Genomic DNA, 27,963 nt, shown 5'->3' on the forward strand with positions numbered 1-27,963 from the left:
CACACCTCGTCTGGACAGACCCTCCCCCCAGACACGGTCCCTGCACGGGGGGTGCTGCCTCCCCCTCCCAGCACGGGGTGCAGCCCCTCAGCACCCGGGGGTGCCCCAGGAGGGCGAAGGGGGCTTTGGGGCTCACCCCCGCCCACCCCAGCAGTGACTGGGGGTGAGACGTTGCCAGCCCGAGCCCCGGCGAGCAGTTGGGGTCTGAGTTGGGGTCCCGAGCCCCGAGCGGCGCTGCCCCAGCCGGGGGGATGGACCGGGTCCTCGCCGCCCCCACCCCGAGCTCAGGCTCTGCCCCCGCCCTCCCCTCCCCGCCCCGATCCTCCGCTCACACCCGGCCTCAAAACCCGGGTTTAGTGCTAAAGCCGGGCCCGAGCCGTGCCGGGAGCCTCGGGGCTGGGCCGGACTCCGCCGCTCCCCCCGGTCCCGCCGCCGCCTCCGCCCGCCCACCCCCGTCCCCCCTCCCCCGGTTCCTGCCGGTCCCGGCGAGCCCCGAATCGGGTCAGTCGCTCTTTAAACGCTGGCAGGCGGCACCATGTGATGCTCGGGCTCCGGCGGGGAGCGGGCAGCGCCTGCGGGAGCCGAGCGGTGCCGGGCACCGGGCACAGAGCGCAGCCCCGGCCCGGTCCCCGCAGCATCGCCCCGGCCGCCCCCCGGCATGAGCCGCGCCCCAGCCCGCGGGGGGACAGCGCTGCCTATTTTGGGGTGAGGACACCCCGATACAAGCCCCGGGCTTGCAGGACAAGGTAAGAGGTGTCGGGGCGAGCGCGGGCGGGCCGGGGCTCGGGCGACTGCAGGAGGCGGGAGGGGAACCAGCCGGGAGGGGCAGCGGAGATCCCGCTGCGGATCCATCGGCTCTGGGGGGGTCCGGCAGACGGGCCTGGGGCGGCCCGAGGGGCGGGGCGGGGGGGGCTCGACTACTCTCTCTGGGCTGGTCGGGAGGTCCCGCTCCTCCCGCAACGCCGGGAGCGGTCGCGCTGCGGGACGGAGGTGGCTGCGGGACGGAGGTGGCTGCGGGACGGAGGTGGATGCGGGACGGAGGTGGGTGCGGGATGGAGGTGGGTGCGGGATGGAGGTGGGTGCGGGATGGAGGTGGCTGCGGGACGGAGGTGGATGCGGGATGGAGGTGGGTGCGGGACGGAGGTGGGTGCGGGATGGAGGTGGGTGCGGGATGGAGGTGGCTGCGGGACAGAGGTGACTGCGGGATGAGTCCCGGGGGGTGTGGGAGCCCCAGGGGATGGCACAGACAGGAGAGGGTTTTTTGCCACCCCCCCGCCCAGGCTCCATCCCGCTCGCAGCGCACTCGGCGATGCCAGTCCCTCACAGCCTCCCCTTGCGTCTGCAGGTGACCGAGAGACCCCGGAGGGAGCGGGGGGGCACCGGAGCATCATGGCACACCCCATCTCAGCCTTCCAGGCTGCCTACATCTCCATCGAAGTGCTCATCGCCCTGGTGTCCGTGCCGGGCAATATCCTGGTCATCTGGGCTGTGAAGATGAACCAGGCGCTGCGAGACGCCACTTTCTGCTTCATCGTGTCGCTGGCGGTGGCCGACGTGGCCGTGGGGGCTCTGGTCATCCCCCTGGCCATCATCATCAACATCGGCCCCCAGACGGAGTTTTACAGCTGCCTCATGGTGGCGTGTCCCGTCCTCATCCTCACCGAGAGCTCCATCCTGGCGCTCCTGGCCATCGCCGTGGATCGGTACCTGCGGGTGAAGATCCCTGTCAGGTAGGGAGACGCGCCGGGACCGGCCCCGCGGGGGTTAATAGGGAGCGGGGGTGCCTCAAACTCTTGGAGAAGCACTGGGAGAAAGGTCTTCCTCCGCTCCGCCGTCCCAGACGCGTCTGGCTGCAGCAGCGACCGGGGCAGGCTGGGCTGGGGGGCTCCTGCAGCCTCCAGCAGCTTCTCTTGGGGCTTCAGGGGGTGCTGGGTGTGCAGGCAGAATCACAGTCCCTCCCAGGATCCCCGTGGCCAGGACAAAGTGTGTCCTCACGCTCGGGACAGCCCCGGTGTGGTGCTTGGGGAGTGGGAAGGGGACACGGATTTGGCTTCCAGCCCGGGTTCTCCCTCTCCACGGGGACCCCAGGAGTCCAGGGGGGACAACCTGCTGGCCCATGGACATGTGGGACACAGCTCTGGGGGTCTGAGGGACCAGGGGTGCCAGCCTGGCACGTTTCCTGGGGCAGCCTCACCCAGGAGAGACCCCACAAATGACTCCTTTCCGTTTTCCCCCTCTCGTCACCTGCCTGTGCTGCCGTTCCCAGCCCAGAGCGAGGACCTTGGGGTGGGAACCAAGGGGACGCTCCGTGTCTGAGCTCTGCTGCTCCAGGAGGAGACATTGAAGCCTCTGTGCCCTGTCGGGGCTGTGCTGCAGCCCCTGGGGATGGGGGAGGCAGCCGAGGGCTGTCTCAGTGGGGCGGGGGGGTGTCCTAGTGGGGCTGGAAGGGGAGGTCATCCCCGGCCTGGGCGCTGCTCCAGCACAGCCCAGCTCAGCCCCTCCCGGAGCAGCTGCTCTCCCTGGTTCCCCTCGCTCTGCTCAAGGACATTCCTGGGCTGCAGGGACACCTCAGCACTGCTGGAAAACAGCCCAGCCCGGCCGAGCACATCCCTACTGCTGCCACCCCCCTCATCAAAACAAACACCCCCAAAAGGCACCCAGACTCCTTGTGTGGGTGCTGCCCAGGGGCTGTAGGACCCTTCCTGGGGCAGGAATGGCCTCCCCATCCGGGGAGACAGGAACACCTGCGTGGGGATCAAACAGCAGCTCCGGAGCGCTCAGTGTTCCCAGATCCATGGGATCAGGCCAGGGATGTGCTGCTTTGGGGTTTTCCTGCTCCCACAGTCGGTGGAGCTGCTCGGGGAAGGAGCGTAAGACGTGGGGGTGGAGATGGGGGGGCGCAGGATAAATCCAAAATTCCTGCCCACCCCCTCTCTGCCACACAGGATCTCACAGACTGTTCCCGACTTCCTCCCTGGCTGTGATTTTCCCACCCTGACAAATCCCTGTCTCCCAGCCCATCAGTGTCACCAAAGTGATTCCCACCCTGTCGCTGCTCCTGGGGCTTTTTTTGGGTTCTCTCATTCCCTGTGTGGGGTGTGGGAGTTCTGCAGACTTCCAGCAGCACTGCCTGGCATTTTCCTCCCAGTCCCAGCCCATTTTCCTCCCAGTCCCAGCCCATTTTCCTCCCAGTCCCAGCCCATTTTCCTCCCAGTCCCAGCCCATTTTCCTCCCAGTCTCAGCCCATTTTCTTCCTTTGCTGCTTCCTGGGCCTTTTCTGGGGAGATTCCTGTCCTGATCCCAGGAGCAATATTAACTCAGAGCCTCCCATGCTGGGTGCAGTTTAAGTGGGTTTTTCTCCCGCAATATCCCCCCGGAATTTTATCATCCCATTACATGCCTGAGCACTTGGCAGCAGGAGATTTTCCTCTGTCTTTTCATAGCCTACTTTAATATTGAAAAAGCTTTGCAGCCTCATCAACTTAATGGTTGCACTCGAGTATCTTGGAGGTCTTTCCCAGCTTCAGTGGTTCTGTGACTGGATGAATTCCCAGCGGTCGGAAATGCAGGGATTTTAGGGGATGTTGTGCCCTGTACACAGCAAATAAGAGAGGAAACACCATAAGGAACATTCCCTGAGTCTGAAACGTCCCAAGTTCCTCCTGCCCTGTTGCAGGATGCTACAAGATGAGACTGGATGAGGGGGGATTCTCGGCCTCAGGCTCATCCCTGGGGCAGCCTGGACGTGGAGCAGGGACAGTGAGCACTCTGCGGTGACAGGGTGCACTCTGGGGCCTGGTCCCATGCCAGGGAAATTCCTCAGATAAGCCTGGCACGAGGTGGATGTTTGCCAGCGTGATCATGGCTGAGGGGTCCTGTGGGATGTGATTCCAGGGGATCCCTCATGTTTCCAGACCCGCTCTCTGCTCACAGAGAGAGGGAAATGAGTCTCACAGAATCCCGGGATGGTTTGGGTGGGAAGGGATCTTAAAGCTCACCCAGTTCCATGGGCAGGGACTCCTTCCCCTATCCCAGGTTTCTCCAAGTTTATCCAACCCGGCCTTGGGCACTTCCAGAGATGGGGCAGCCACAGTTTCTCTGGGAATTCCATCCCAGGCCCTCCCCACCCTCCCAGGGAATAATTCCTTCCCAATATCCTATCCATCCCTGCCCTCTGGCAGCGGGAAGCCATTTCCAACAGGGAATTTCACAGAGGCAGCTGACAGGGCCTGGGAGCAGCAGGAGAGAGGCTCCAGGAATCCCTGCTCCATCCCTGCTCTGTCCTCGAGCTGAGCACCTCCCAAATGCCATCCCCACTCCAGGGTCCCCCATGAGTCCCCACGGGCATTTTGGGTGTCCTGAGGGGCTGTGTGAGGGTCTCCACATCCCCATCCCATCCCCAACTGGGAGGAGAAGCCAACGGGACCCTTGGCTGGGGAGGAGAAGCAAAGTCACCCCAGGGCTTTTCCAGGCTCTCCATTCGATCAGACTGGAAGCGTGGCTCGGCAGGGACGGGGGAACGTGGGGCATCCGAGCCTGGCTCCGGCTCCAGGCTCCCCAGGGACATCCCAGCCCTTGGGGGACAACCTGGGGGTCTGATCCTGCTTGCAGCAACCCCCTGGATGCCCCCAGTGCCGGAGCTGAGCCCTGGGGGGACACCGGGAGCTCTGTGGCCCCGGGGTGGGGGTACCCTGGCAGCAAACGGTGCCCTGAGCCCTCGGGGTGTCCCGGGATGGCAGCAGGAGATGCTGAGCCCTGGATGTGTCCCGGGATGGCAGTGGGAGATGCTGAGCCCTGGGTGTGTCCCGGGATGGCAGTGGGAGATGCCAAAGCAGCATCCCGTGCTCTGCCTCAGGATCCTCTGTGGGCACAGCAGCCCAGAGGAGCATTGGCCGCTTGTGCAAGGTGGAGGCAGATTTGCTCAGATGGAGACAAAAATCCCGTTTGGTTTTTTTTTTCTTTTTTGCTCGGCTCCGAGGTGGCACCTCCTTCCTCCTGCTCCTCCTGCCCCACCCAGCACACCCCCGGTAAGGTCGGGGGACCAGGATATCCCGACAGACCCAAATCCCTCTGCCCCAGCCTCTGGATATCCCCCCTCCCGGGGTCTGGATAACGCTGCCTCCCCCCAGGGGGGCTTTCCTTGGCTATGGGGGGATGCAGGAGCCCTGTTTGGGCTGAGCAGAGGGGACCCCGCTCCCCACCCCGCAGGAACTGCCCCGAACAGCTGGAAACCACCCAAAATAGCTCTGCTGCCTCCGCGCCGGTGGAAGAGCTCCCACCTCCCCTCTCACATCCTTCCCCCGCGCCGGCGACAGGGTAGGACCCCCGTCCTGTCCCCCCCCGGCCCAGCCGGGCCCAGCGGGGTCCCCGCAGCCCAAACTTCCCTCTCGCAGCCGTGTCTGGGGGAGATGAAATGAGTTCAAAGGGAGGGGAAGGAGCCGGCGGGGGGGGTCCGGCAGGAACCGGCCCCTCGGCAGCCCCTGCAGGCAGGAACTGCCCCCTGAGCATCCCCTGCGGGCAGGAACGGGCAGGATGCTGGAGGAGACGGTGCCGGGGGGATGTCTGGGGGGGATGTTGAGCTCCTTTGTCCCCACCCTGTGCTGCCCTGAGGGTCCGCCTGTGCTCCGAGGTGTGTTTTGGGCCAGGGCAGAGGGAGCTGGTGTCCTTGGGATGCCCCAAAGAGCCCCGTGGTGGGAGTGGTGGATGTGGGGGTGCTGGATGTGGGGATGCACCCCCCAGGCCTGTCTCGGGGTGTCCTTTGGGTTCCTCACCTCAAACCCTTTGAAACATGTGCCAGGAGGAGAAAACCTGCAGGAATTTGCTGTTTTGCCTCGTTTATGGGGTCTCTTACCCCAAAGCACCCCTCACCCTCTGTGCTCAAGCCCCAACTTTGGGGTGCCCCCCCCCAGCCCTTCCCTTCCCTCCCTGTACCATCCCAGGGATCTTCCCACCAGGCTGAGCTGCGTTTCCTGCTGCTGAGGGGTTGGAATCCTCGCCTGAGGCTGCAGAGCCACGTAAATCAGACCAGAACGGTCTGGGAATCCCTGGGAAACAGGGGGGCAGGAGACTGGGGGCAGCAGAGGGAGGGCCCAGGGCAAGGCAGGCTGGCATTGCCAGCACTGGCATTCCCAGGGAGTGCCCTGTCCCGAGTGCTGAGAGGTGACAGAGCTCAGGGCAGGCAGGAGCACCCCTGGCCCTGGATGTGGCAGTGGAAAGGGGAAGCTCTTCCCCACTGGACTCCTTGTTTCCAGGCTCCTGCCGGGATTGCAGACGCTCTTTCCCCTTCTCCCCAGCCCTGCCAAGGGCCTCGGGCGTGGGGCCAGCTGGGGCTGGGTCACAGCAGGCCTGGGAAGGCTCTTCCCCCTCAGCCTGGGGCTGTGGAGCAGGACACTCTCTGAGCTGTGGCTGTCCCATCCCTGAGAGTGTCCCAGGCCAGGCTGGACGGGGCTTGGAGCAACCTGGGATAGTGGGAGGTGTCCCTGCCCATGGCAGGGGGTGGGATGAGATGAGTTTGAAGGTCCCTTCCCACCCAAACCATCCTGGAATTCCATGATTCCTCCAGCAGGAGTCCATGGAGGGTCTCGGCAGGCACCCCCCAGCCACAGGAGGGGGATGAGGAGGACATTGGGGTGAGACCCTGTTTTGGCCCAATTCCCAGGCACCAAAACACCTGAAGATCCTTTAGGATCTTCCCATCTTCCCACTTACCCATTAAAGCACCAGGAAACCTCCCTGGGCACTTGGGCTCTGAGGGACATTTTCATTGGGGTTTTTTCCCCTGGTTTTCAGGATGAAGCACCAACCCTTGGTGATGAATCCCCAGTAAATGTGAAGGCACGTCCCCAGCAAGGGCAGGGAACACGTCTGCACCTCTGCAGACAGGGGAGCTGGGGCATGGAGCAGCCCCAGGGCTGGCCCAGGGTGACCCCAGGAGAGGGAGATGGGGACAGTCCCACCAGGCTGGGCTGGGGTGGCCCCAGTGACTGTGGGAGCTGCTCCCTGGGGACAATCCCCATGGAAGTGGGAATATCAAACCACCAAAGCAATTTTTCAGGCCCTCACAGGGGTTTCAACGCGGAGCAAGGGGATGAGACCCAGCGAAGGACACGCAGGGGGTGGGTGTCAGATGTCCCCACGGGGTTGGAGGTGTCTCCTGCCACCCTGGCAGAGGGTCAGTGAGAGCAGTGCTGAGAGATTCGGCCCAGCCAGGCCAGGGAACAAACCAAACCAGGCTCTTCCAAGGCCTATTTTAGAATCTGGAGGCATTTCCAGCCTGTCCAGGTGACTCAGAGCCGGGGGAGCTGCGGGCGGCTCTCACGCCCGGGAGCTCATCTGTTCTCCTCCAGCCTCCATCAGTCAGTGCAAAGATGCCACCTGTCCTTGCAGGCCCTTCCCCTGTGCAAGCACACTGCATTTCCAGGGAAAACACTCCCATTTTTCTCTTCCTGTGGTAATTTGGGGGACTGGCAGGTCTCTGCAGCCTCTTTCATTCCTTCCCTCCCTGCCCTCCTCCAGGTGTATTTTTAGCTGGGCAGAGCGATCTGTGAAGACCTTCATCGCAGGGAACAGGCAGATCCAACCCCAGGCTGGGGATTACAAGGCAGGAATCGCAGTCCAGGGAGGTTTCTGGAGGCTCCAGGCTGTTTCCCAGCCGCAGTTCCCAGCTCAGCGTGTGGGTGCTGCGGCAGAGCCGGCGCTTCCCACCCAGCCCCGCTCCCACCAGAGCCGGGTGCACGGACAGGATGTGCTGCTCCAGCACCGGGAATTAAATCCCAGCATCCCCAAAACACTCCGAGCCTCGGGAGGGATTTGCCAGCACATTATATCGATCTGAGATCCCGGTAAATACCCGCTAAATACCCAGGTGAGCTGGTTTGCAGCCCGGCTCTCTGATCCACGGGGTAATTTGCAGCCAAGAGCCGGCTAAGTCAGGGATCAAAGCCGCTAGGGCTCTTCCCTGGGCGAGGGAATGTCTGGATTAGGCTCGGCGGGAGCACTCGCAGCTGCTGCAGCGGCGCCACAGACGCAAAATCAGGTCACTCCAAACAGCTCCAGACGCCGCAGGGGAGAGACCTGGGCTGTCAGCAGCATTCCCAGCTCCTGGGATGTCGTGGAAAACACTGGGATTTGGGGGTGTCACCTTGGGGTGCAGCGAGGGAATGAGGGGGGATGCTCCGACCCTCGGGAGGGAAGGGAAGAGCCACGAATCCCGCGCGGGGACGCTCTGGACTCGCTGGGATTTGGAGTTATTCCCGAATTTTCAGGATTAAAAGGGCAAGGGGAGGTGAATGGCCCCGGGAGAACCCGGATGAGCTCCCTGAGCGGCGCTATCCCATCTCATCCCAGCCCTTGCGGATCTCAGCAGGGCAAGACGTGGCTCCCGTGCCGGGTAATCTGCCCTGACCCCGTTCCTGCGAGGCCACATCTGTCCCCCGGCACAGCTCGGCATCTGCCGGGGCTGCACTGCGGGGCCGGGGATGAAAACCAGCTCCTTCCTGCTGCCCTTCCCCTGCTGCACCCAAAGTCCTGCTCTGGGAGTCTTTTCTTTGGGATTTTTCCCCGTTTCTCCCGGTTTTCCGGGTAAAATGTCACCCCTTGGAGATGGGTCCCCGGCGAATTTGAAGGCACGTTCCCAGCAGGGGCAGGGGCACATCCTGGGACAGGGACACTGAGGCACAGAGCAGCCCCAGGGCTGGCTCAGGGTGACCCCGCTGGGCAGGGACAGAGCTCGGGGCACAGGGAAAGGGGGGAAGCTGAGATGTGCTGTGAAAACCTGGGAAAAGCTGGGCAGTGACCGGCTGGACCCGGGTCGGGACTGTGCCAGGGGCAGCCCAGCTCCCTCAATCCCATGATCCCCCTGATCCCAGCAGGAGGATCCCAGCAGGAGGAACTCGGTGGAACTGAATTATTTCTCTTTACACCCTTCCCAGAGTGGTTTTGTGTTGGAATGAGCTTAAAGTGTGTCCTGAAAGTGCCAGGAGGTGCAGTGGTGGGATGAGGAGTGATGGGTTCAAACTGAAGGAGGGGACACTTAGGATAAACAGTGGGAAAGAATTCCTCCCTGGGAGGGTGGGGAATGGCTGGGATGGAATTCCCAGGGAAGCTGCGGCTGCCCCATCCCTGGAAGTGTCCAAGGCCGTGTTGGAGTCACCTGGGATGGTGGGAGGTGTCCCTGCCCATGGAAAGGTGGGACCGGGTGGGATTTAAGGTCCCTCCAACCCAAACCATTCCAGGATTCAGGGATTCTGTGGCTGCCCCTGAGATCGTCCTGCAGGGAGCAGCCCCCAGACCAGGTGGGGATGGTGGATGGAGCCCAGCAAGGCTCCACAGCCACCGAAGCCCAGGGGTGGTGGCACCTCCAGCCCAAGAGGACGTGTCACTGAGCCCCAAACCCACCTGGGGACACCCAGCCAGGCCGTCACCCTTCCAGCTGAGCACTGGTATGGTTTCCCCTTTCCTGGGGTGACTGGGCTGTTCCCTGGGGTGCTGGGTCAGTGAGGGGATGGGGGTGCAGCTCTGGGTCAGTGAGGGGATGGTGGTGCAGCTCTGGGTCAGTGAGGGGATGGTGGTGCAGCTCTGGGTCAGTGAGGGGATGGGGGTGCAGCTCTGGGTTGTTGGAGGGGGTGATGGTGCAGCTCTCAGTGGATGTCCAGGGCTCTCCAAGGGCTCCGTGCAGCTCCTGCTCCCAGGCCAAGGGAAACACCCGACACAGGGAGGCTCTGCCGGAGCAGAAGCTGCTGACTCAGCGGTCCCGGTGCCCGGCCCAGCCCGGCCCCGCGGGCAAGGCGTGGGCTGAGTCAGGACCAGCTCACCGTGTCTGTGCCCCAGCGCGGGGCTGTAGCGGCCCCGGGGCTCGGGAGCCCTTTGATGGGGGGCTTTCCCCACCCCCGAGATGTGACTCCATCAGGGGGAGGTGTCACCGTCACCCGGGCTGGGCAGGGACGGCCCCACCTCTGCTCCAGAGCAGGGCATGGAGCCAGAGCAGGGCAGGGAGCAGAAATAAGGGACTCAGGGGGTCCTGGCTGGGGTTGCAGAGGGGCTTAGTCACTGCTTTGGAGGTGCAGAGGGGCTCAGACACCTCCCTGGGGGTTCAGGGAGGCTCAGACACTGCTCTGGGGGTGCAGAGGGGCTCAGGTACCTCTCTGGACATGGAGCCCTCCCCAGTGACCAGCTCTGGAGCCCCGGGCTGGCGTCCCTGTCCCTGCCCAGCCTGTGGTGTCTGTCTGGCTCGGGTGGAACATTTGCCACGTGGCCACCAACCCCTGGGCCACCCTCAGCTCCTGTTGCCCCCCAGGGTCCATCACAGGGGAGGTCTGGAGCCTGTTCATGGAGTCAGAATAAGTTTGTGTCTCCAAATTGTTCCCTTGGCTCCGCCGACCACAAAGTGGGGGTTGGCCCCGAACTCGGGTGGGAGGCAGCAGGGACTGAGCCCAGACTCTGCCCTGGAGGGACCCCCAGTTTGCAGCCAGTGAGGCCTGACCCCCCCAGGTTTCCTGAGTGGGACATCCCAGAGCAGCTGGTCCCCAACAGGAGGGACTGTTGGCCATGGGGACGTGCCCTGGGGGGACACAGCAGCCCCTGGCTGGGTGACCTGCAGGTCCCTGGGCCTCCAGGGCAAAAGGATCAGGGATCTGCATCCCAAGGGAATCAGTCTGACAGCAGGGAGGGATGGCTCACCCCAGGGGCACGGGCAGGTCTGTGCTCTGGGGGAGCAGGGGAGGATAGAAAGGTCATGGCAGCACAGAGAAGGGGGGGAAAAAGGAGGAAAACGTGTGGGAGGCACCGGAGTGAACCAAGCTGGGAGCTGAGTTTGTGTGTGACACACATCAGAGTCACTGCAGAGCGGGAGGAACTGATGGGCTGGAAGGAAAACTCTGTCTGGGAGAAGGACAGGGAAAAACCCTGCAGGTCCTGCCCACGGGGCTGTGAGGGGAGCCCAGACACAGAGCAGGGGAGTTGTGGGCCCTGCAAGCAGCAGGACATGGAGTGTGGAGACCACGGGGGCGAGAGACTCCTGGGAGGGACAGGGACAGGGACAGGGACAGCTTGGGAGACTCGTCCCCTTGGGGACAACAGCATCATCTCAGAGCCTGGGGCAGTGCCAGCCAGCACAGCTGAGCTGGGATGAACAGCACTGGTTTATCCTGGGCATGAATTCCTGACTTTTCCCAGCGATCTTGCCAAAGCAACAGGGAGGGACTCGGGAGAGCCCAGGAGAGCCTGACTGGGAGGGGGAGCCCCAGGGAGCCAGTCCTGCCAGGACACACCTCATCCAGGGTGACCTGAGCTTTCCGGGCCATGGAATGGGAAGGCAGATGTGCCAGAGGCTGTCAGGGTCCTGGCAGGGAGAGGCTGGCAGGGTCCTGGCAGGGTCCTGGCCAGGAGAGGCTGCTCTGGCAGCTGCCAGTGAGGCTCTGGTGTGGGAGCCCCAGAGGCAAGAAAGAGCCATTGATGCTCTCCAGGGTGGCCACAAAACGTCCCCACAGCCAGAGGGGTGTCCTGGGAATAGCAATGAGCTGGGCACCCCTGGCAGTGCCAGCCCAGCCCGGGATCCCCCTGGAGCCGCCGCTCCCACCCGGACAGGCAGGGCTGGGGGTGAGGAGACATCTCTGGTGGTGCCACCAGCAAGGCAGGATGAAAGGACCCCAAAGGAGTGAGATCCTCCTTCCCAGAGAGTCCTGTGGGCCGAGGGCCAGCTGGGGGAGGGGGCAAACAGGGGGAGGAAGGGCCGTGGTTGGTGATGTCAGGCAGAGCAGGATCAGGATCGGTCCTGGAACAGTCCTGGAAAGCTTTGCAGTGTCTGGGTTTGCCCCTCACTGCACTGTGGGACCTCCACCTGCACACCCTCGCCCCATCTCTCACTGCCTTTCCCATTCTTTCCCCCATCCCTTCCCTTCCCCCCTGGCACTGAGCAGGGAACCACAGGGAGCAGGTCCGGGGTGGTTTGGGTGGGTTTCTGTTGAGAAACAAAGTCTCTGATCACAAAAGCAGCTGGAGGGAGATGAGGGGCTCCTTCCCCAGCCCCTTTCCCTGGTCCTCCTCTCTGTCCTCCCTCTGTGCTGCCCCGAGGCCACCGTGGTGCCCTTGGGCACTGAACCCTGAGTACCAGCAGGAGCACAGGGACAGAGCCAGGGAGGTGACACCGCCTGTGCCACCCCCTGCCTAGGTGACAATGACACCTTTGCACCACCCAGGGCACAGAAAGCTGGACATCCCCACCATGGCAGTTATCACAGTTATCAAAGATGAGGGAAAGGCTGAGGGGTTTAACACTTTCTTTACCTCAGTTTTCCACAGTAGGACAGGATGTCCTGAGCACAGATGGCTTCTGCGGCTGGTACACAGGGATAAGAAGCTGAACAGCCCCCCTGTAATCCAGGAGGGAACAGTCAGTGCCCTGCTGAACCACTTGGGTCCCCACAAGTCTATGGGAGCAGACGGGATCCACCCTGGGGTGATGAGGAGCTGGTGGAAGAGCTCTCCAAGCCTCTCTCCATCGTCTACCAACAGTCCTGGCTCACTGGGGAGGGCCCAGATGGTTGGAGGTTGGTGAATGTCACACCCATCCACAAAAAGGGCTGCAAGGAGGACTCAGGAAACTCCAGGCCTGTCAGCCTGACCTCAGTGCCTGGCAAGGTTCTGGAGCAGATCATCCTCAGTGCAGTCCCACAGCACCTACAGATGGGCAAGGGATCAGACCCAGCCAGCACGGGTTTAGGAGGGGCAGGTCCTGTCTGACCAACCTGATCTCCTTTTATGATCAGGTGACCCACCTGGTGGGTGAGGGGAAGGTGTGTCTGGATTCAGCACAGCCTGGGACACCATCTCCCATGGCACACTCCTGGAAAAGCTGCAGCCAGGTTTGGACAGGGGCACCCTGTGCTGGGTCAGGAACTGGCTGGAGGGCCTGGCCCAGAGAGTGGGGGGGATGGAGCTGCATCCAGTTGGGATCCGGTCACCAGGGGTGTCCCCAGGGATCAGTGTGGGCCCAGAGAGTGGGGGGGATGGAGCTGCATCCCGTGGGGATCCCATCACCGGGGGTGTCCCCAGGGATCAGTGTGGGCCCAGTCCTGTTCAATGTCTTTATTGATGATCTGGATGAGGGGATCGAGTGAACCATCAGCAAATGTGCAGGTGACACCAAGCTGAGGGGGGTTTGATCTGCTGGAAGGCAGGAGGGCTCTGCAGAGGGACCTGGCCAAGCTGGATCCATGGGCTGATTCCAAGGGATGAGGTTCCAGCAGACCAAGGGCTGGGTCCTGCCCTTTGGCCACAACAACCCCCGGCAGCTCCCTGGGCTGGGACAGAGTGGCTGGAGAGCAGCCAGGCAGGAAGGAGCTGGGAGTGGGGATGGACAGGGAGCTGAACAGGAGCCAGAGTGTGCCCAGGGGGACAAGAGGGCCAATGGATCCTGGCCTGGATCAGGAACAGTGTGGCAGCAGGACCAGGACAGTGATTCTGCCCCTGGACTGAGCGCTGGTGAGGCCACCCCTGGAGTGCTGTGTCCAGCTCTGGGCCCTCAGCTCAGGAAGGACATGGAGGGGCTGGAGCAGGTCCAGAGAAGAGCAACAAGGCTGGGGAAGGGACTGGAGCACAAGTGCTGTGAGGAGAGGCTGAGGGAGCTGGGGGGGCTCAGCCTGGAGAGGAGGAGGCTCAGGGGAGACCTCCTGACTCTCTGCAACTCCCTGACAGGAGGGGGGAGCCAGGGGAGGTCGGGCTTTTCTCCCAGGAAGAAGCAGTAGGACAAGAGGGCTGGGTGTTCAGCTGTGCCAGGGGAGGTTTAGGTTGGATATTAGAAAGAATTTCTTTCCAGAGAGGGTGCTCAGCCATTGGAATGGGCTGCCCAGGGAGGGGGTGGATTCTCCATCCCTGGAGGTGTTTAAGCACAGACTGGATGTGGCATCAGTACCATGGGCTGGGAACCACGGTGGGGTTGGATCAAGGGTTGGAGTGGATGATCTCGGAGGTCTTTCCCAACCTGGATGATTCTGTGATTCCCTGATTCTCTGATTCCATGATTCTCCAGGCTGTTTCTCTCCCTGCATCCAGAGACAGGCAGGATTATTTTGGCCTCCTCCAAAGGCAAGTGGCAGCTCCTGGCACCAGGGACACTTTCTCATTCAGCTTGATCCCTCCTGGCACATCACAGCCCCCCTCTGCCACTCCCTGTCCCCATCTGTTCACAGAGGGGATGATGCTGCAACCCCTCCAAAAAACACCAAGAGGCCAATGCTGAAAATGCTGCTTCAGGCACGGCCAGAATTAGCACAGTTTGGGGGACTAAATTATTCCTCTTTCTCTCCTGTGCTGGTAACAAACACCCATTGAGTTAAACCCTGTGACAGGAGGAGGTGAAACCCTCACTTTCCCCAGTGCCAGAGGCTCTGTTTTCACCTGAGCACGGAGTGGTTGGGCCTGGGAGAGCCCAGGGCTGGGCCTGGGGCCAGAGGGACGTGGCAGAGCCTGCGGGGCAGCGGCTGGGCCGGGTTTGTTTTGGGGGAGGTCATTGCCCACGTTCAGCACTGCTGGGACAGTTCAGCACTGCTGGGACTTTACGGGCTTGTTTGCTCCAAGGGGGCTCCAAGTGCTCTGATAACAGAACACATGGAACCATGGAATGGTTTGGGTGGGAAGGGACCTCAAATCCCATCCAGTCCCACCCCTGCCCTGGGCAGGGACACCTTCCATAGACCAGGCTGCTCCAACCCGGCCTTGGACACTCCCAGGGATGGGGCAGCCACAGCTTCTCTGGGAGTTCCATTCCAGCCCCTCACCACCCTCCCAGGAAGAATTCCTTCCAAATATCCCATCCATCCCTGCCCTCTGGCAGTGGGAAGCCATTCCCTGTGTCCTGTCCCTCCATCCCTTGTCCCCAGTCCCTCTCCAGCTCTCCTGGAGCCCCTTTAGGCCCTGCAAGGGGCTCCAAGGTGTTCCTGGAGCCTTCTCTTCTCCAGGGGAACATTCCCAGCTCTCCCAGCCTGGCTCCAGAGCAGAGGGGCTCCAGCCCTTGAAGCATCTCCATGGATTCCATGCATCCCTCATTCCCGTGGCCTGTGCCAGCCTGGCTGCCTGGGCATCGTGTGTGCCCATTGTCCCTGGTCTGGAATTAGGGCAGAGGATTGAGGAAGGTTCCAGGGTGTCCCTCAGGCATTTCCCTGCCATTCCTGGGCCTGGGCCTCAGATCTCTCCCCCATCCCATAGGATGGAAACACTGAGCTGCTTCCTCCCAGCCAGGGTCAGGCAGTTTTCCCCCAGGGGATTAAATAATCTTTTAATCTAAATGAGAAAAACAGAGTGTAAATAAACTCCAGGTCTGTTTTGCATCTGCACTTTTGATTCGTTTTCCTGGCGAGAGATTGATTCGCTGAGGTGAGGGAACATCTGATCGTGGTGTGAACTGGAGCCTTCACTCCCAACCTGGCCTTTCACCTGACTGGCTGAGACATGGACTCACTGCACAGATCCATCCCCACAGAAATTACTGAATGGCTCAGCACGGGCGTGCTCTGATCCTCCCCTCTCCCTTGTTTATGGTCTGTCCAGGGGGCAATAACACAGATTTTCCTCAAGCGTTGTGGGAAGTTGTGTTTGGAATCCATCCCTGCCCCAAACTGGCACTTCTGAAACGATTTTCACTAATTGAAGCAGCTGCATACAGGCACCTCCTTAGCAAAAAAAAAAAAAAAAGAAAAAAAATCCAATGACTCCAGCTGCTTTTTGTGTCTGGGATTGATCTTTTAATCAGGGGAATTTGCATTGGACAGAAGATGCCGGACTGGTTGTTTGGGGTTACTGTGTCCTCTGAGGTTTGGGAACAGGAGATCTCATCAGCTCTCCTAATTCTCCTTCAGACACTGGGGTGGAGGAAAAAAAAAACCAACCTCCCTGGGTTTGGGAGCTTCCCAGCCAGTTTTTTTGTGCTTAATCTTTGAAGTGGGTTGAGTGCAGGGAGGGAAATGTTCCCTCTGCAGCGACAAATTGTGCCGTGAGCATCCTGGTCCAGTAACGAGCTGCAGCCTGTGAAACCCAGGGGCTGACTGTTGACTGCAGGATCAGGAGTCAGGTCAGCCAGGAGAAGGGCAGAAAACAAGAAATTAAAGGGCAGCCGATACCAATCTCGTGTTCCAGCTGTAATTGAGGATATCTTTCCTTTTTTTTTCTGGAGAGCCCTCCTGCCTTGGAGAGATAAAGCCCCACCTCAGCCCTGCCTTAGGCTGGTTAGTGCCTCTCAGTGCAGATCCTATCTGCAGGCTCCTGCCTCCCTGATGTCCAGGGATAACAGATCTTGATGTCCTGTCACAGGCAGGTGCAACAACAACAGCAGGTTCTCGAGACCCCCCCGATCTCCTTCTCCCGGGGGTCTCTGCTCTGCTCCTGCCTTTTGGTGCCTCTCGGTGCTGTCCAGGCTCCCGTGGCTCCAGGTGTCCCCTTTAGCAGTGCTGGTGGCACTGGGCACCTGCCCTGGTGCTGCAGGGGTGGCACCAGGCCCTTCCTGAGCTGGCATTTCCCTCCCAGATTTCTCCAAGCCTCCACATTCTCTGGGGTGAGTCTGAGCCCCAGAGGCTCTGGGAGCCCGGTCGCCCCAGCACTTTGTGTCTGCTGCCTCGTTTCCATCTCTCAGAGAGCCACATTTGTCACATTTGGCATTTTAAAGTGGTTTCTGGAGCTACTTTCTTTCTCCGTCCTCCCCACTTCCCCCTCCCTCCTTAATTCCAAGGGCTGACTTGCAGAGTCCTCGTTTCAAAGAGATTCTTTTGCATAATGAGGAAAAATATGCAATGCATAGAAAAACACCCAGGCACAATACAGCCAGTAATTGAAAAAAACACTGCTTTTATGCAGCCCAGCCCTGGCTTTGCACTGGAGATTGCCAGAGCTGCCTCTCATCCCTTCTCCTTCGTGCTCTGCCTCGCCCTGACTCCTCCAATCCCTGGTGTCAGACCCCCAGGATCCACTGCTGAGCCAGGGCTGGGCAATCAACTCCCGCCCCATTGCCGTGGCAGGGGCAGGGCTGAGGTGTGAGAGCCTTGGAGGTGCCCAATCCCCCAGGGGATGGCCCAGCATGGCCAGGGCACACGAGCTGAGGCTCCTGGCCAAGCAGGGTGAGGTCCCACCATGATGCTGGGGGAGAAACCCCTCCTGGCACAGAATCAGGGGAGGGTTTGGGTGGGGAAGGACCTTAAGGACCATCTCATTCCATCCCCTGCCATGGGCAGGGACACCTTCCACCAGCCCAGGGACACCTTCCACCAGCCCAGGGACACCTTCCACCAGCCCAGGCTGCTCCGAGCCCCGTCCACCCTGTCCAGAGGGGGATGTACATGGGTTTTGAGGGGCTCCTCCTGAAAGTGTCTTCTGCTGGAGGTGGGCTCACTCTGTGGTGGGGTTCAGACTCAGACCCAGACTCCTCCTCTCCAAGGAGCTGTTTGCACAGCAAAGTCCCATTTTTTTTGGCAACAAAACAGCTCAGACACTAAAAATGCCCAGGGAATAATTCATTGCCCAGGGGCAGCACTGACGAGTCCATTGTGCTCATCATCCTCAGTGGAGGAACCAGCTTTCACAGCTTCACCCCCAGCTCGGAGGGACCAGGCTGTTCTTCCCCGTGTGTCCCAATTCCCAAAGCCCTGGTGCTATAAAAGAATCCCAGCTCATGTTTCTGTTCTCTTTTCAAGCAGCTCTTCTCCCTCTCTGCGTTCCTCAGAGCGCTGCTGCCTGAAACCAGGAGCCAAGAGACAAGAACATCACATTTTCTCCCCCAGTTCTGGGATCCTGCAGCTCGTTCCACACTTTTGCAACTACTGCCAATGGTGTTAAATCATCTCCCTCCCACCTCTGGGGGAAGCCAGAGGCCCAGGAAAATCCTGGAGGGCCGTGACCACACATGGAGGAGCTGGGAGAGGCCCTGGAGCTGCCTGGGGGCAAATCCGTGGCTTGGTGGGACTTGAGCCCCATTGCCCAGGGGCATTGGGGGCACCCTCGGGGCTGTCACATGGCAGAGGGGGGTGACAAGAGCACGGCCACCCCCACAGCACCCTCGGAGGGACTCGGTGCTGCCACGGCATCGGGAGGTGTCACCGACAGACACAAATCAAAGTGTTGTTTCCACCAGGCCTGGGGTGCCCTGGGTGTCCCCAATCCCCGTTTGTCCCCCACCCCCCCTGTTTGGGCCAAGGGGCCGAGCACAGGGCGGGGGGTCCTTACTGGGAATCGCTGCTGGTGCAGGGACAGAGCACTGGGACCCGTCAGGATCCAGCCACGGGCTGGAAACAGAGCCCGGCTTGGAAACAGGATTCATTTCCCGTGCAGAAAGGATTTGCATTCACTGCTGGGGTGCAGGATGCTGCTGGAAGGAGGGGGGGAAATTGCCTCTGTCTCTGAGCAGCCACGTGTTCCTTCATCTTCATCACGTTCCTTCACCTTCCTTGTGTTCCTTCACCTTCCCTTGCCAACAGAGGTGTCTCCTCCACACCCAGGGCAGAGCCTGAGGGAAGGATGGGGGGTGTGAGATCCCTGGGAATGACGGGGGGGGGGTGAGATCCCTGGGCTTCCCATCCTCCCTCCCTGAGGTTCCCAGTGCTCCCCTGGCTGTGGGAGCTGCTGGGATGCCCAGGGGGGAGCAGTGGGTCCCAGCCCATGGTGGAGCTCCCGTGGTCACTCCAATCCCAGCCCTGAGAGGGAACAGCCTGGCAGGGGACCTGAGAGAGGCTCTGCACTCACTGGAAGCCTGTGGTTTGTTCCCAAAGATGTGATTCAGTGCCAGGGCCTGTGGAGACCAGAGGCACAGACCCTCTGAGCTCCAGGAGCAGCCCCAGGAGGGGTGTGCAGGGAGCTCCTCCAGCCTGCAGGGGTGTTGTGGCTGCTCCTGACAGCCCAGGGACCAGAGGGGGATCAGACAAGTCTCCTTGGCCCAGCAGGATGAGGTTTGACTCAATCCTTGTGTCCCTGGGGCTGCCTTTGGATGTGCCCACACCCCTCTGGAGATCTCAAGGATCTCAGGAGGCCTCCAAGGTCCCGGGAGATGTGTCAGGGCAGGCTGAGCCCACGGCAAGGCTGAACCCACCCTGAGGCAGCAGCACCTCCCCAGGCTCTGTCTGAGGTCCAGGTCCCTTCACAACCTTCTCTGACAGATCCCAAACCACAAACCCTCCATTTTCTGCTGTTTGCTGGAGCTGTGGCCAACTCCAGCTTCTCACCAAAGCCCTGGGGACTCCCTGCCTCGCTCTGTGGGGACCAGGCTATTTTGACAGGGCGAATTTTTGTCCTCTCAAGCTTCACAATCACCCTCTCCCCCATCCATTAGGCAATTAGTGGCTGCTGGAAGTGATCAGAGACATCAGTGGTCTTGCCAACCACCCCACCCGGCCAGAGCTGCTGCAGAATGATTCCTGCATTTTGGGGTGGTAAAACCAAACCCTGGACCAGGAGGAATGTCAGTGGGATGCTCCCCTATGGATCTATGCACCCTGTGCTTTTGGGGTCTCTCATCGTGCTTTCGGGGGAGGTTTGCACGAAGCAGCCTCGGGGGTGGTGTCACCTCCTTGTGCTGCAGTGGAGGAGACTCAGAGGGGTTTGGGAGCATCACTAGTGGTTGTTGGAAGGGTGTTGAAGGGCTGAGTGTTTGGTGTTTGACCCCAAAAAAGCCACAAAGCTCCCAAATGTCACACGGGAGGGATGTGAGCAAAGAGATGCAACTCAAACCATGCGGGAGGACCTTGTGCCAAGTGACATTTGTGCCGATGCTGAGGGACCTTTGCAGACCTTTCCACACACCTTCGGAGCCTTGGGAACCTTCACGACTTTGAACTTTGGGGTTTGTACCCAAAGGAAGGTCAAAGGATCCAAAGGGAAGGAGGACAAAGCAAGAGAGTGGACACAGAGGGCAGGGTTAGATGGGATAGTGGGAAGAAATTGGATACTGGGAAGGAATTCTTGGCTGTGAGGGTGGGGAGACCCTGGCACAGGGTGCCCAGAGCAGCTGTGGCTGCCCCTGGATCCCTGGAAGTGTCCAAGGCCAGCCTGGATAAACCGGGATAGTGGGAGATGTCCCTGCCCAGGGCAGAGGGTGGGACTGGATGAGCTTTAAGGTCCCTTCCAACCCAAACCATCCTGGGATTCTGTGGTCCTGTGATTCTGGGGGCAGAGTCACCTCAGTGTCACCCCCAGGCTCCATCTCTGCCTCTGTCCTGGGAACTGGAGCAGCGGGATCCCTGTGCTGGGCAGGGGCTTGGAACAAGGTGGTCTTTGGAGTCCCTGTGACCCAAACTATTCTGGGATTCCTTCTTAGGAACAAACTTCTCACTGACAAAGGATCCATGATTAAGGCTCCTCTGTCACCCAGCACTTCCCACCTCGTGTGAGCCCCCAGGGACCTCCTCGTCCCTCCCCTGAGCTGGGAACACCCTCCCAGAGACCAGACACCACTTTGCATCTCCCAGACTCTCATCTTTGAACACCAAGCCCTGAGTTTTCCCACCCAGAGGCCTCCAGGACATGGAGAGATCTGAGAGGGAGACACGGGCAGGAGAAAGGAGCAGGAGCCCAAACCCACTGCCATCAAAGCACTTTTGTCCAGAGATCTCCAATTAGACCAGGACATGCTCTGGCTGCTCTTCCTGGCTGTTCACAAAGCACATGAGCTTCATGTCAGCTTGGCCTCCTCTCTTCCTGCCCCCTGGCTCCAGCTCCTTCTCATTAACGATGCTCTGTCTTCATTAGCAAATTAATCCCCCAGGAACTGCAGCAAAACCCACCAGAGCAAGGAGCAGCAGAGCCATGTCTTGGCTCTGGCTGGACAACAGAGAGGATTTCCTGGGCACAGAAAGATAATCACAGAAATGTTAAAAACCTCCCAGACCTGGGATCTTTGAGGCTTTTTTTATTTAAACCAAACAAGAGGTGATTTGTGAGTGTTGGGTCTGGATTGGGTGTGGGTTGGAGGGTTGGGAAATGAGCTCTCAGCTCTCTCCTGGACAAGGGGGAATGGCTTCCCACTGCCAGAGGGCAGGGATAGGTGGGATATTGGGAAGAAACCCTTGCCTGTGAGGGGGGGGGCTGAGATGGAATTCCCAGAGGAGCCGTGGCTGCCCCATCCCTGGAAGTGCCCAAGGCCAGGTTGGATGAACTCGGAGCAGCCTGGGACAGTGGGAGGTGTCCCTGCCGAGGGCAGGGGGTGGAATGAGATGAGCTTTAAGATCCCTTCCCAAACCCTTCTGGTATTCCACGTTCTCCTGGAGAAAAGGGGCCTCAGTGTTTCTGCAGCCTCTCCTGGAGTGTCCCCTCGGGAGGCAGCAGCTTTCCCTGCAGCCCCTGCTCCTTTTAGCTCTGACCAATCTGTCTGCCCTTGGGGACAATTTGTCTGCCTCCACTTCCACCCATCGCCTCTTCCCCTCCTCTGGGGAGCAAACAGCACCATCAACAGTGTCTATTTTGCCTCTTTGCATCACTTTCCAAAACCTCAAAGACGTTTTTGTTCCACACCAACCCAAACCTCCTGCCCATCCCATCTCCCCAGGGGATCAGAGGCTGGATGGTGGCTGTGCCTCCATTCTCCCGAGGACTTGGGGTGATCTTTGTGGGGAAGGGATGGTGCAAAAACCACCACGGAGGTGGAGGAAAATCTACCAATTATGGTCAGACTGAAAACCCACAGGCAAAGGAAATAAACCCAGAGTGGGTGATGATGGTGGTGACTCTGATCAGGGATGGTTTAGTCACAGCTGCCAACAAAAATAATAGTGGTAACAAAATTGCAATGATGCTGCTAATTGTTCTGATGCTGATGGTAATAATAAGATTATTTATTAATTGTGAGCCATTATCAGCATCTTCTAGGGCTTCTTCCTGCCAGACCCACCCCAAACTCCAGCCGTGTCATATCAGTGCAGGATGAGGGAAATGGGAAAGGCTTTTCCTCTATGGGAAGGAAGAACCACAGGAACAGCAAAGCCTGTCCCCGACCTCCCTGTTAAATCCCCCCCATGTGCCAGGGGCTTGGAATCAGGGGGGACCTTGCATTTCCACCCTTTACAGAAGCACAGGATCATTAGGGTTGGAAAAGACCTCTGGGGTCATCAAGTCCAACCTTGGACTGATCCCATCTCATCACTGAGTGCCACGTCCAGTCTTGCCTTGGGCACTTCCCTGGAAAATCAGGTGGAAAAGTGGTTTAAGTGGGGCCTGTGAGCCCTGGGAGAGCTCCATGGCCAGACCAGAGGGATTCATGGAGTTGGGGGGGAGGACAGAGCGGGAACTTGGAGTCACTTGGTGGCTTTTGCCACTCTCCATGTGGATGGGGACAGAGGGGGTTCCCAGGGAACCCAGTTCCCTGCAGCCACCCCTGCACTGGGCTCGGGGCCTGAGGGAGCAAAGGGAACAGAACCAGCTCCAAATGTTGCTGTTTCCCATGGATTTTGGGGTTCATCCAGGACAGGGAGGTGGACAGGTGGCAAGGAGGGATGGATCTGGACCAGGGCAGAGGGATGTGTGAGGAGGAAGAAGGGATCTGGACCAGGAAAAGAAGGATGGATGTGTGAGGAGGGGGGATGGATCCGGACCACAGCAGGGACATGGATGGGCAGCAAGGAGGGATGGATCTGGACCATGGCAGAGGGATGGGTGTGGGAGGAGGAGCAGGGATGGACATGCAGCAAGGTGGGAGCATCCCTGTGAGGAAAAGAGGGATGGATGTCCAGCGAAGGGGGGGGATGGATGGATGGATGGATGGATTTAAGCAAGGGATGGCTGTGTTGGGAAGGGATGGATGTGCAGTGAGAAGGACAGATGTGCCATGAGCAGGACAGAGGTGCTGGGGGCAGGTGGGAGCTGGAGGAGCCCCTGGCAGGGTGTTTCTGTGCTCTGTGTTTCACCCCCTCTGGACCTCATGAGCTGTCACCCCAGGGTGTGCACACCCTCCCCCGCTCTCCCCACACCTACCTGCACAACTCAGGGTGTTCTGGAGCTCTGGGGGGCTGGGATTGTCCCCCTGCAGCTGTTCCCCCTCCCCTCTGCCTGGGCTGCCCCATGTCCTCTGCTCCTGGTTCCCGGGTGACAACAGGGACTGGGTGCTCCCTCTGCCCCCTGTGCTCCTACCAAGGGGAGAAGGGCTGGGGGCTCTGGGAGCATGCCCCTGCCTGGGTGCCCTGGGAATGTCCCCCTGCCCCTGCCTGGGTGCCCTGGGAGTGTCCCCCTGCCTGGGGGCTGCCTGCAAGCCCTGGGAGGGTGTTTGGGGCCGTGGTGGCCCCATGGCAGCTCAGCAGCTTTGTCTCTCTGCTGGTGGCTCTCCCACCTCTCTGCAGGGCAGGGCAGGGGTGGGAACACGTCCAACAAAACCAATGGGAGACCCTGGGAACCCCCGGGAGTGGGGAGATGGGACACGGCCTGCAGGGGCTGCAGGGAGGAGCTGGGGTGGGGGATGGGGCTGTGATTTTCACTCTTGTCCCCCCCACCCTGAGCTGCTCGAGCCTGGGGGGTGGGAGGGTGGTGTCAGGGCACACCAGCCCCCCCAGGACCTGTTCTGGGTGACAGGGGGTGCACAGGCCAGCACAGAGTCCCATGGGAGCCTCTGACATCCCTCTGCTGCCCCCCCTCCCATGGGCCCCCCTCCCCTCTCCCTTCCCTTGTCCCACAGTCCCAGTTCTCTCCCACCCCTCCTGCCCTCCCCGTGCCCTCCCAGCCCTGAGCCTTTCTCAGGGTCTCCTGCCCTCTCTGCTCCTCACAAGGAATAAATCACCCTCCGACTCCAGCCTTGGCTCTCAGAGGAAACTGCTGCCCACATTGTCACCTCCTTCCCAGGGGACCTGGCTGCCACCAGCATGTCGGGAATCTTTTCCCAGGACAGGGAGGGCTCATTCAGGGGAGCTGTCCGGGAGACTGGTGGCTCTGGACCCTCTGGACTCCTGAGGACTGATGTCCCCTCCTCCACCCTGGGCCCCTCCTCACTCCCACCTTGACACCTTGTCCATGAGGTGGGTCTGGAGAAGGGGAAGGAGGCTGGTTTGGGGTCCTCAGCTGTATTAAAAAGCCCCAAAATGCTCCATTTCCCACCACAGGCAAAGGAAACCTTTTTCCAGCACCAGGATGGAGATCCAGGTTTGCCCCCCACCCTGGTCCCTGTGGTCAGGTTAAACACAGCAGCACTGACAGACCCAGCAAAGAGATGGAAAACATCCTTTGTTCAGTGCCCTCCAGGGAAAGGCAACAACTCTTGGGCTGAGAATCTTCTCAGCCTCCAAAGAGAAGCTTTTCCGAGGGCCAGGGAGGAAAATCAATGGAGCAGAACTGCACTTCCCGCTTGGAGAGCTCTGGGGACACGAGCCCAGCCCTGAGTGCTCCCCACGGCACCAGGCAGGGAGCAGAGCCCGGGCAGAACTCAGCTCTCCTCCTCCTCCTCCTCCTCCTCCTCCTCCTCCTCTTCCCGCCCAGCCTTGGCATCAGCCCACGAGGGAAGAGGGTTTTTGGATGGGTCCCCTCCATTAGGGGATGGAACTGGAACAGGCCGTGCCCAGAACCTTCCCTGGGGCTCCATCAGCACCTCAGACATTCCCTCCGTCCTCGGGGCTCCCAGGAGGTGCTTTGGCAGCGATTTCCTGCCCTGGCACCGGGAATTGTCTGGGGCAGGAGCTGGCAGGGCCAGGGGGTGGTGGGAGCACAGGGAGCCCTGGCTGGAGGGGCTGGGGTGGGAGCTGGGCTGGCAGGGCACAGGGACCCCTCCTGGGGATGGGGTAGGACACCCAGCAGGCACACTCCAGATTCCTAAAGCATTTTCTGCCATGGCATCAACCCCCTGAGCTCCAGGATCATGTCTGGGGTCTCTGCCCATCCCAGGGCATGTGCAGGGAAAACAGTTTGTCAACACAGTTCTCAGAACAGGCTGTTAGTGGTTGCCAGGGGAGGGGGTGAGGAACATCGCCCCCCAGCACGGGCATTGCCACCCCACCCGGAGCAATCCGTGGAAATGGGGGGGATCTGAGATGTTTCAGAGCAAGTCTTGGAAATGCAACACCAGGAGATGGTGTGAACTGAGGGGAAATCCTCCCTGTTCACACACTGCAAATTCCCAGACACTGACCTTTGGAACGATGGACAGATTGGGTTGTTGGCTTTAACCTGCTCACGGGTCACTCAACAATTTGGGAATGTGCACAGAGACATTCCAGTTGTACCTCCAGAACCCCAGGTACCTCAAACCCGACCCTCTCTGGTAACTGAACTTCCCCACTCCAGTAACTGAACCTCCCCAAACTTCCCCTCTACACGAGGTTTATGTCCAGGATCCCCCTGATTTATGTTCGGCTCCAACCCAGACATGATTTTGGGACACGGGGACGAGCACCCGGCCGGGGTTTGACTCCTGTCCCCCCCGCAGGTACAAGAGCGTGGTGACGCCCCGGCGGGCAGCCGTGGCCATTGCCTGCTGCTGGATCGTGTCCTTCCTGGTGGGACTCACCCCCATGTTCGGCTGGAACAACCTGAGCAAGATGAGGAGGACTCAGGAGCCCAACGGCAGCCAGGAGTTCGTCATCACGTGCCAGTTCGAGACGGTGATCAGCATGGAGTACATGGTCTACTTCAACTTCTTCGTGTGGGTCCTTCCCCCCCTGCTGCTCATGCTGCTCATCTACCTGGAGGTCTTCAACCTCATCCGCAAGCAGCTCAACAAGAAGGTCTCCTCCAGCTCCAACGACCCCCAGAAGTACTACGGGAAGGAACTGAAGATCGCCAAGTCCCTGGCGCTGGTCCTGTTCCTCTTCGCCCTCAGCTGGCTGCCCCTGCACGTCCTCAACTGCATCACCCTGTTCTGCCCGTCCTGCCAGACCCCCCATATCCTCACCTACATCGCCATCTTCCTCACCCACGGCAACTCGGCCATGAACCCCATCGTCTACGCCTTCCGCATCAAGAAGTTCCGGACAGCCTTCCTGCAGATCTGGAACCAGTACTTCTGCTGCAAATCCACCAAAAACGCCACCGGCAGCACCACCGAGGCCGAGCTGGGCAATTAGGGACAGGGGAGGGCAGGGAGGGGGGTCGGTGCCCACCCCGGCCCCGCTGGGCAATTAGGGACGGGGGGAGGGCACCCGTCTGTGCCCGCCCCGGATGCTGCTCCTGCGGTCGGGAGTGAGGACCTGGAGGAGTCGGGCGGCCCCGAGCAGTCACAGCAGTCGTGTCCCTCGCCGGGGGGGGTATTTATTCACTGTTTGGATGTTGTAGCCCTGCACTGTTCCTTTCTGGGTTCGTTTTCGGGTTTTCTCCCCCGTTTGTTTTTGTTTTTCATTTTTTTTTAAGGGTTGCCAAGTATTTAAGGAGAAGTTGTACAGACAGAGGTGCAGTTTTTCTTCCTGCAAATAAAGACCTGTGACCCAAACCAGGCAGGAGGTGCCCACCCATCGATGGAGACCCCCAGCTCTGTCTGGGGGATGTGGGGGCACCTCATGCTCCGACCCCCCCATCCACAGACCCACCTGGGCACTGGGAAGAAGGGAGTGAAGCTGCTGAAGCCCCGGGGCAGTGGGATGGGATTGCTGGAGAGCTGAAGCTCTTCAAGGCCTTTCTTCCCCCTCCACAAGGGAGGGTGAGCTGGGCACAGGCACAGCAAGGGGTGGGAAAAGGCATCCCATGGCAGTGGGAACCACAGAGCACAGGGTCAGTGCCCAGCTCTCAGTGCCACCAGGGATGTGGGCAGGGGGGCAGTGGCACCCTCGGGCACAACCCCAGAGGACTCTGCAGAAGCACCTTTTGCAGCCCCGATGGCTCCCCCTGGACCCCAACAGCACCCACCACCCCACGAGCTGCACCCAGGGACTGTGACCTCTCCATGTGTCTCCTCCTTCCACTTCCTTCGGTTTTGGGTCCTTTTCCCTCTTTTCTCCCCTGTGTCTCCTGTGAAAAGCAGCAGCAAACCTCTCTCAGCCCGTTTGTCTCCTCTCTCTCATGTCGCTCCCTCTCCCTCCCTGCACAGCCAAACGCCTTCCACCCAAAAGCTGTGGGATAATGCAGCAATTCCTCGGCCCAGGGAGGGCAGAGGGGCCCCTGCACCCGCCTGGGGGCAACTGAGGGGTGGCTGCAGGCCACTGAGTCAGCGCTGCTGCTGCCCCAGGGGCACTTTCCCACCCCTCCCATTTGAGGAGGGGGTGGCTGGACAGGGACCATCGTTCCCTCCCAGCTGTGGCCCCGCTGGATGGTGGCAGTGCCAACCCCTGCTCTGCAGCAGGATCTCCTCCAGGGCTCAAGCACTGGTGGGAAGGGTTAATTCGAGTTGACCGGGATTCTTTCCTTATCCCTTGCTCACCAGGCTCCCATTGGAAACACACACATCCTGTGACCCCTCAGGGTCCTGCCCTCGGTGGGGACACGTCACCAACGGGCAAAGGGGCTGCAGAGAGTTCCTGCGAGGGCTGAGGTGGGTGCAGAGAGGAAAAGGACCTTGGAAGGGTGAGATTTGGGGGTGGTTTGTTGGCTGGGCACCAAGAGCAATGCTGAGAACGGGGGGCACGGGCAGTGGGGCTGCTGGGTGACCCCTTCTCCCACTCTGCTCAGCCTGGAGGGATGGGGAGTATCACAAAGAAGAAAGGAGGCAAGGAACCCACCCTCCCACACTTTGCAGGGGCCTCAGTGCCCCATTCCCAGGCTCCACACTGGGTAAAACGGGAGCAGAGCAGAGGAGCGGTGGCAAAAGGATGGGGGGCAAATCCTAAATCCTCCCCTCGGGCCCTGAACGCCCTCCCAGACCCCAGAGGTTCAGCCCCTGATGTCAGCGGTGCCTGAGGGTGCTCAGACCCCGATGTCAGGGGTACCTGAGGGTGCTCAGACTCCAGTGTCAGGGGTACCTGAGGGTGCTCAGATCCCAGTGTCAGCGGTGCCTGGGGATGCTCAGACCCTGATGTCAGCGGTGCCTGGGGATGCTCAGACCCCAGTGTCAGGGGTGCCTGGGGATGCTCAGACCCCGATGTCAGGGGTGCCTGG

General features: G+C 60.4%; 1 protein-coding gene across 1 annotated transcript; it reads left to right on the top strand.

The window, feature by feature from the left end:
• Positions 1-347: 347 nt before the first annotated feature.
• Positions 348-26,365, top strand: ADORA1 (adenosine A1 receptor). The gene is made up of 3 exons (XM_064635870.1): positions 348-746; positions 1,346-1,730; positions 25,367-26,365. Exons 2-3 carry the CDS (start codon positions 1,390-1,392, stop codon positions 26,001-26,003), a joined length of 978 nt encoding a protein of 325 aa, XP_064491940.1. The 5' UTR covers positions 348-746; positions 1,346-1,389; the 3' UTR covers positions 26,004-26,365.
• Positions 26,366-27,963: the final 1,598 nt, after the last annotated feature.

The sequence above is a fragment of the Pseudopipra pipra genome, chromosome 25 (assembly GCF_036250125.1).
Source record: "Pseudopipra pipra isolate bDixPip1 chromosome 25, bDixPip1.hap1, whole genome shotgun sequence".
In the NCBI taxonomy this organism is placed as follows: domain Eukaryota; kingdom Metazoa; phylum Chordata; class Aves; order Passeriformes; family Pipridae; genus Pseudopipra; species Pseudopipra pipra.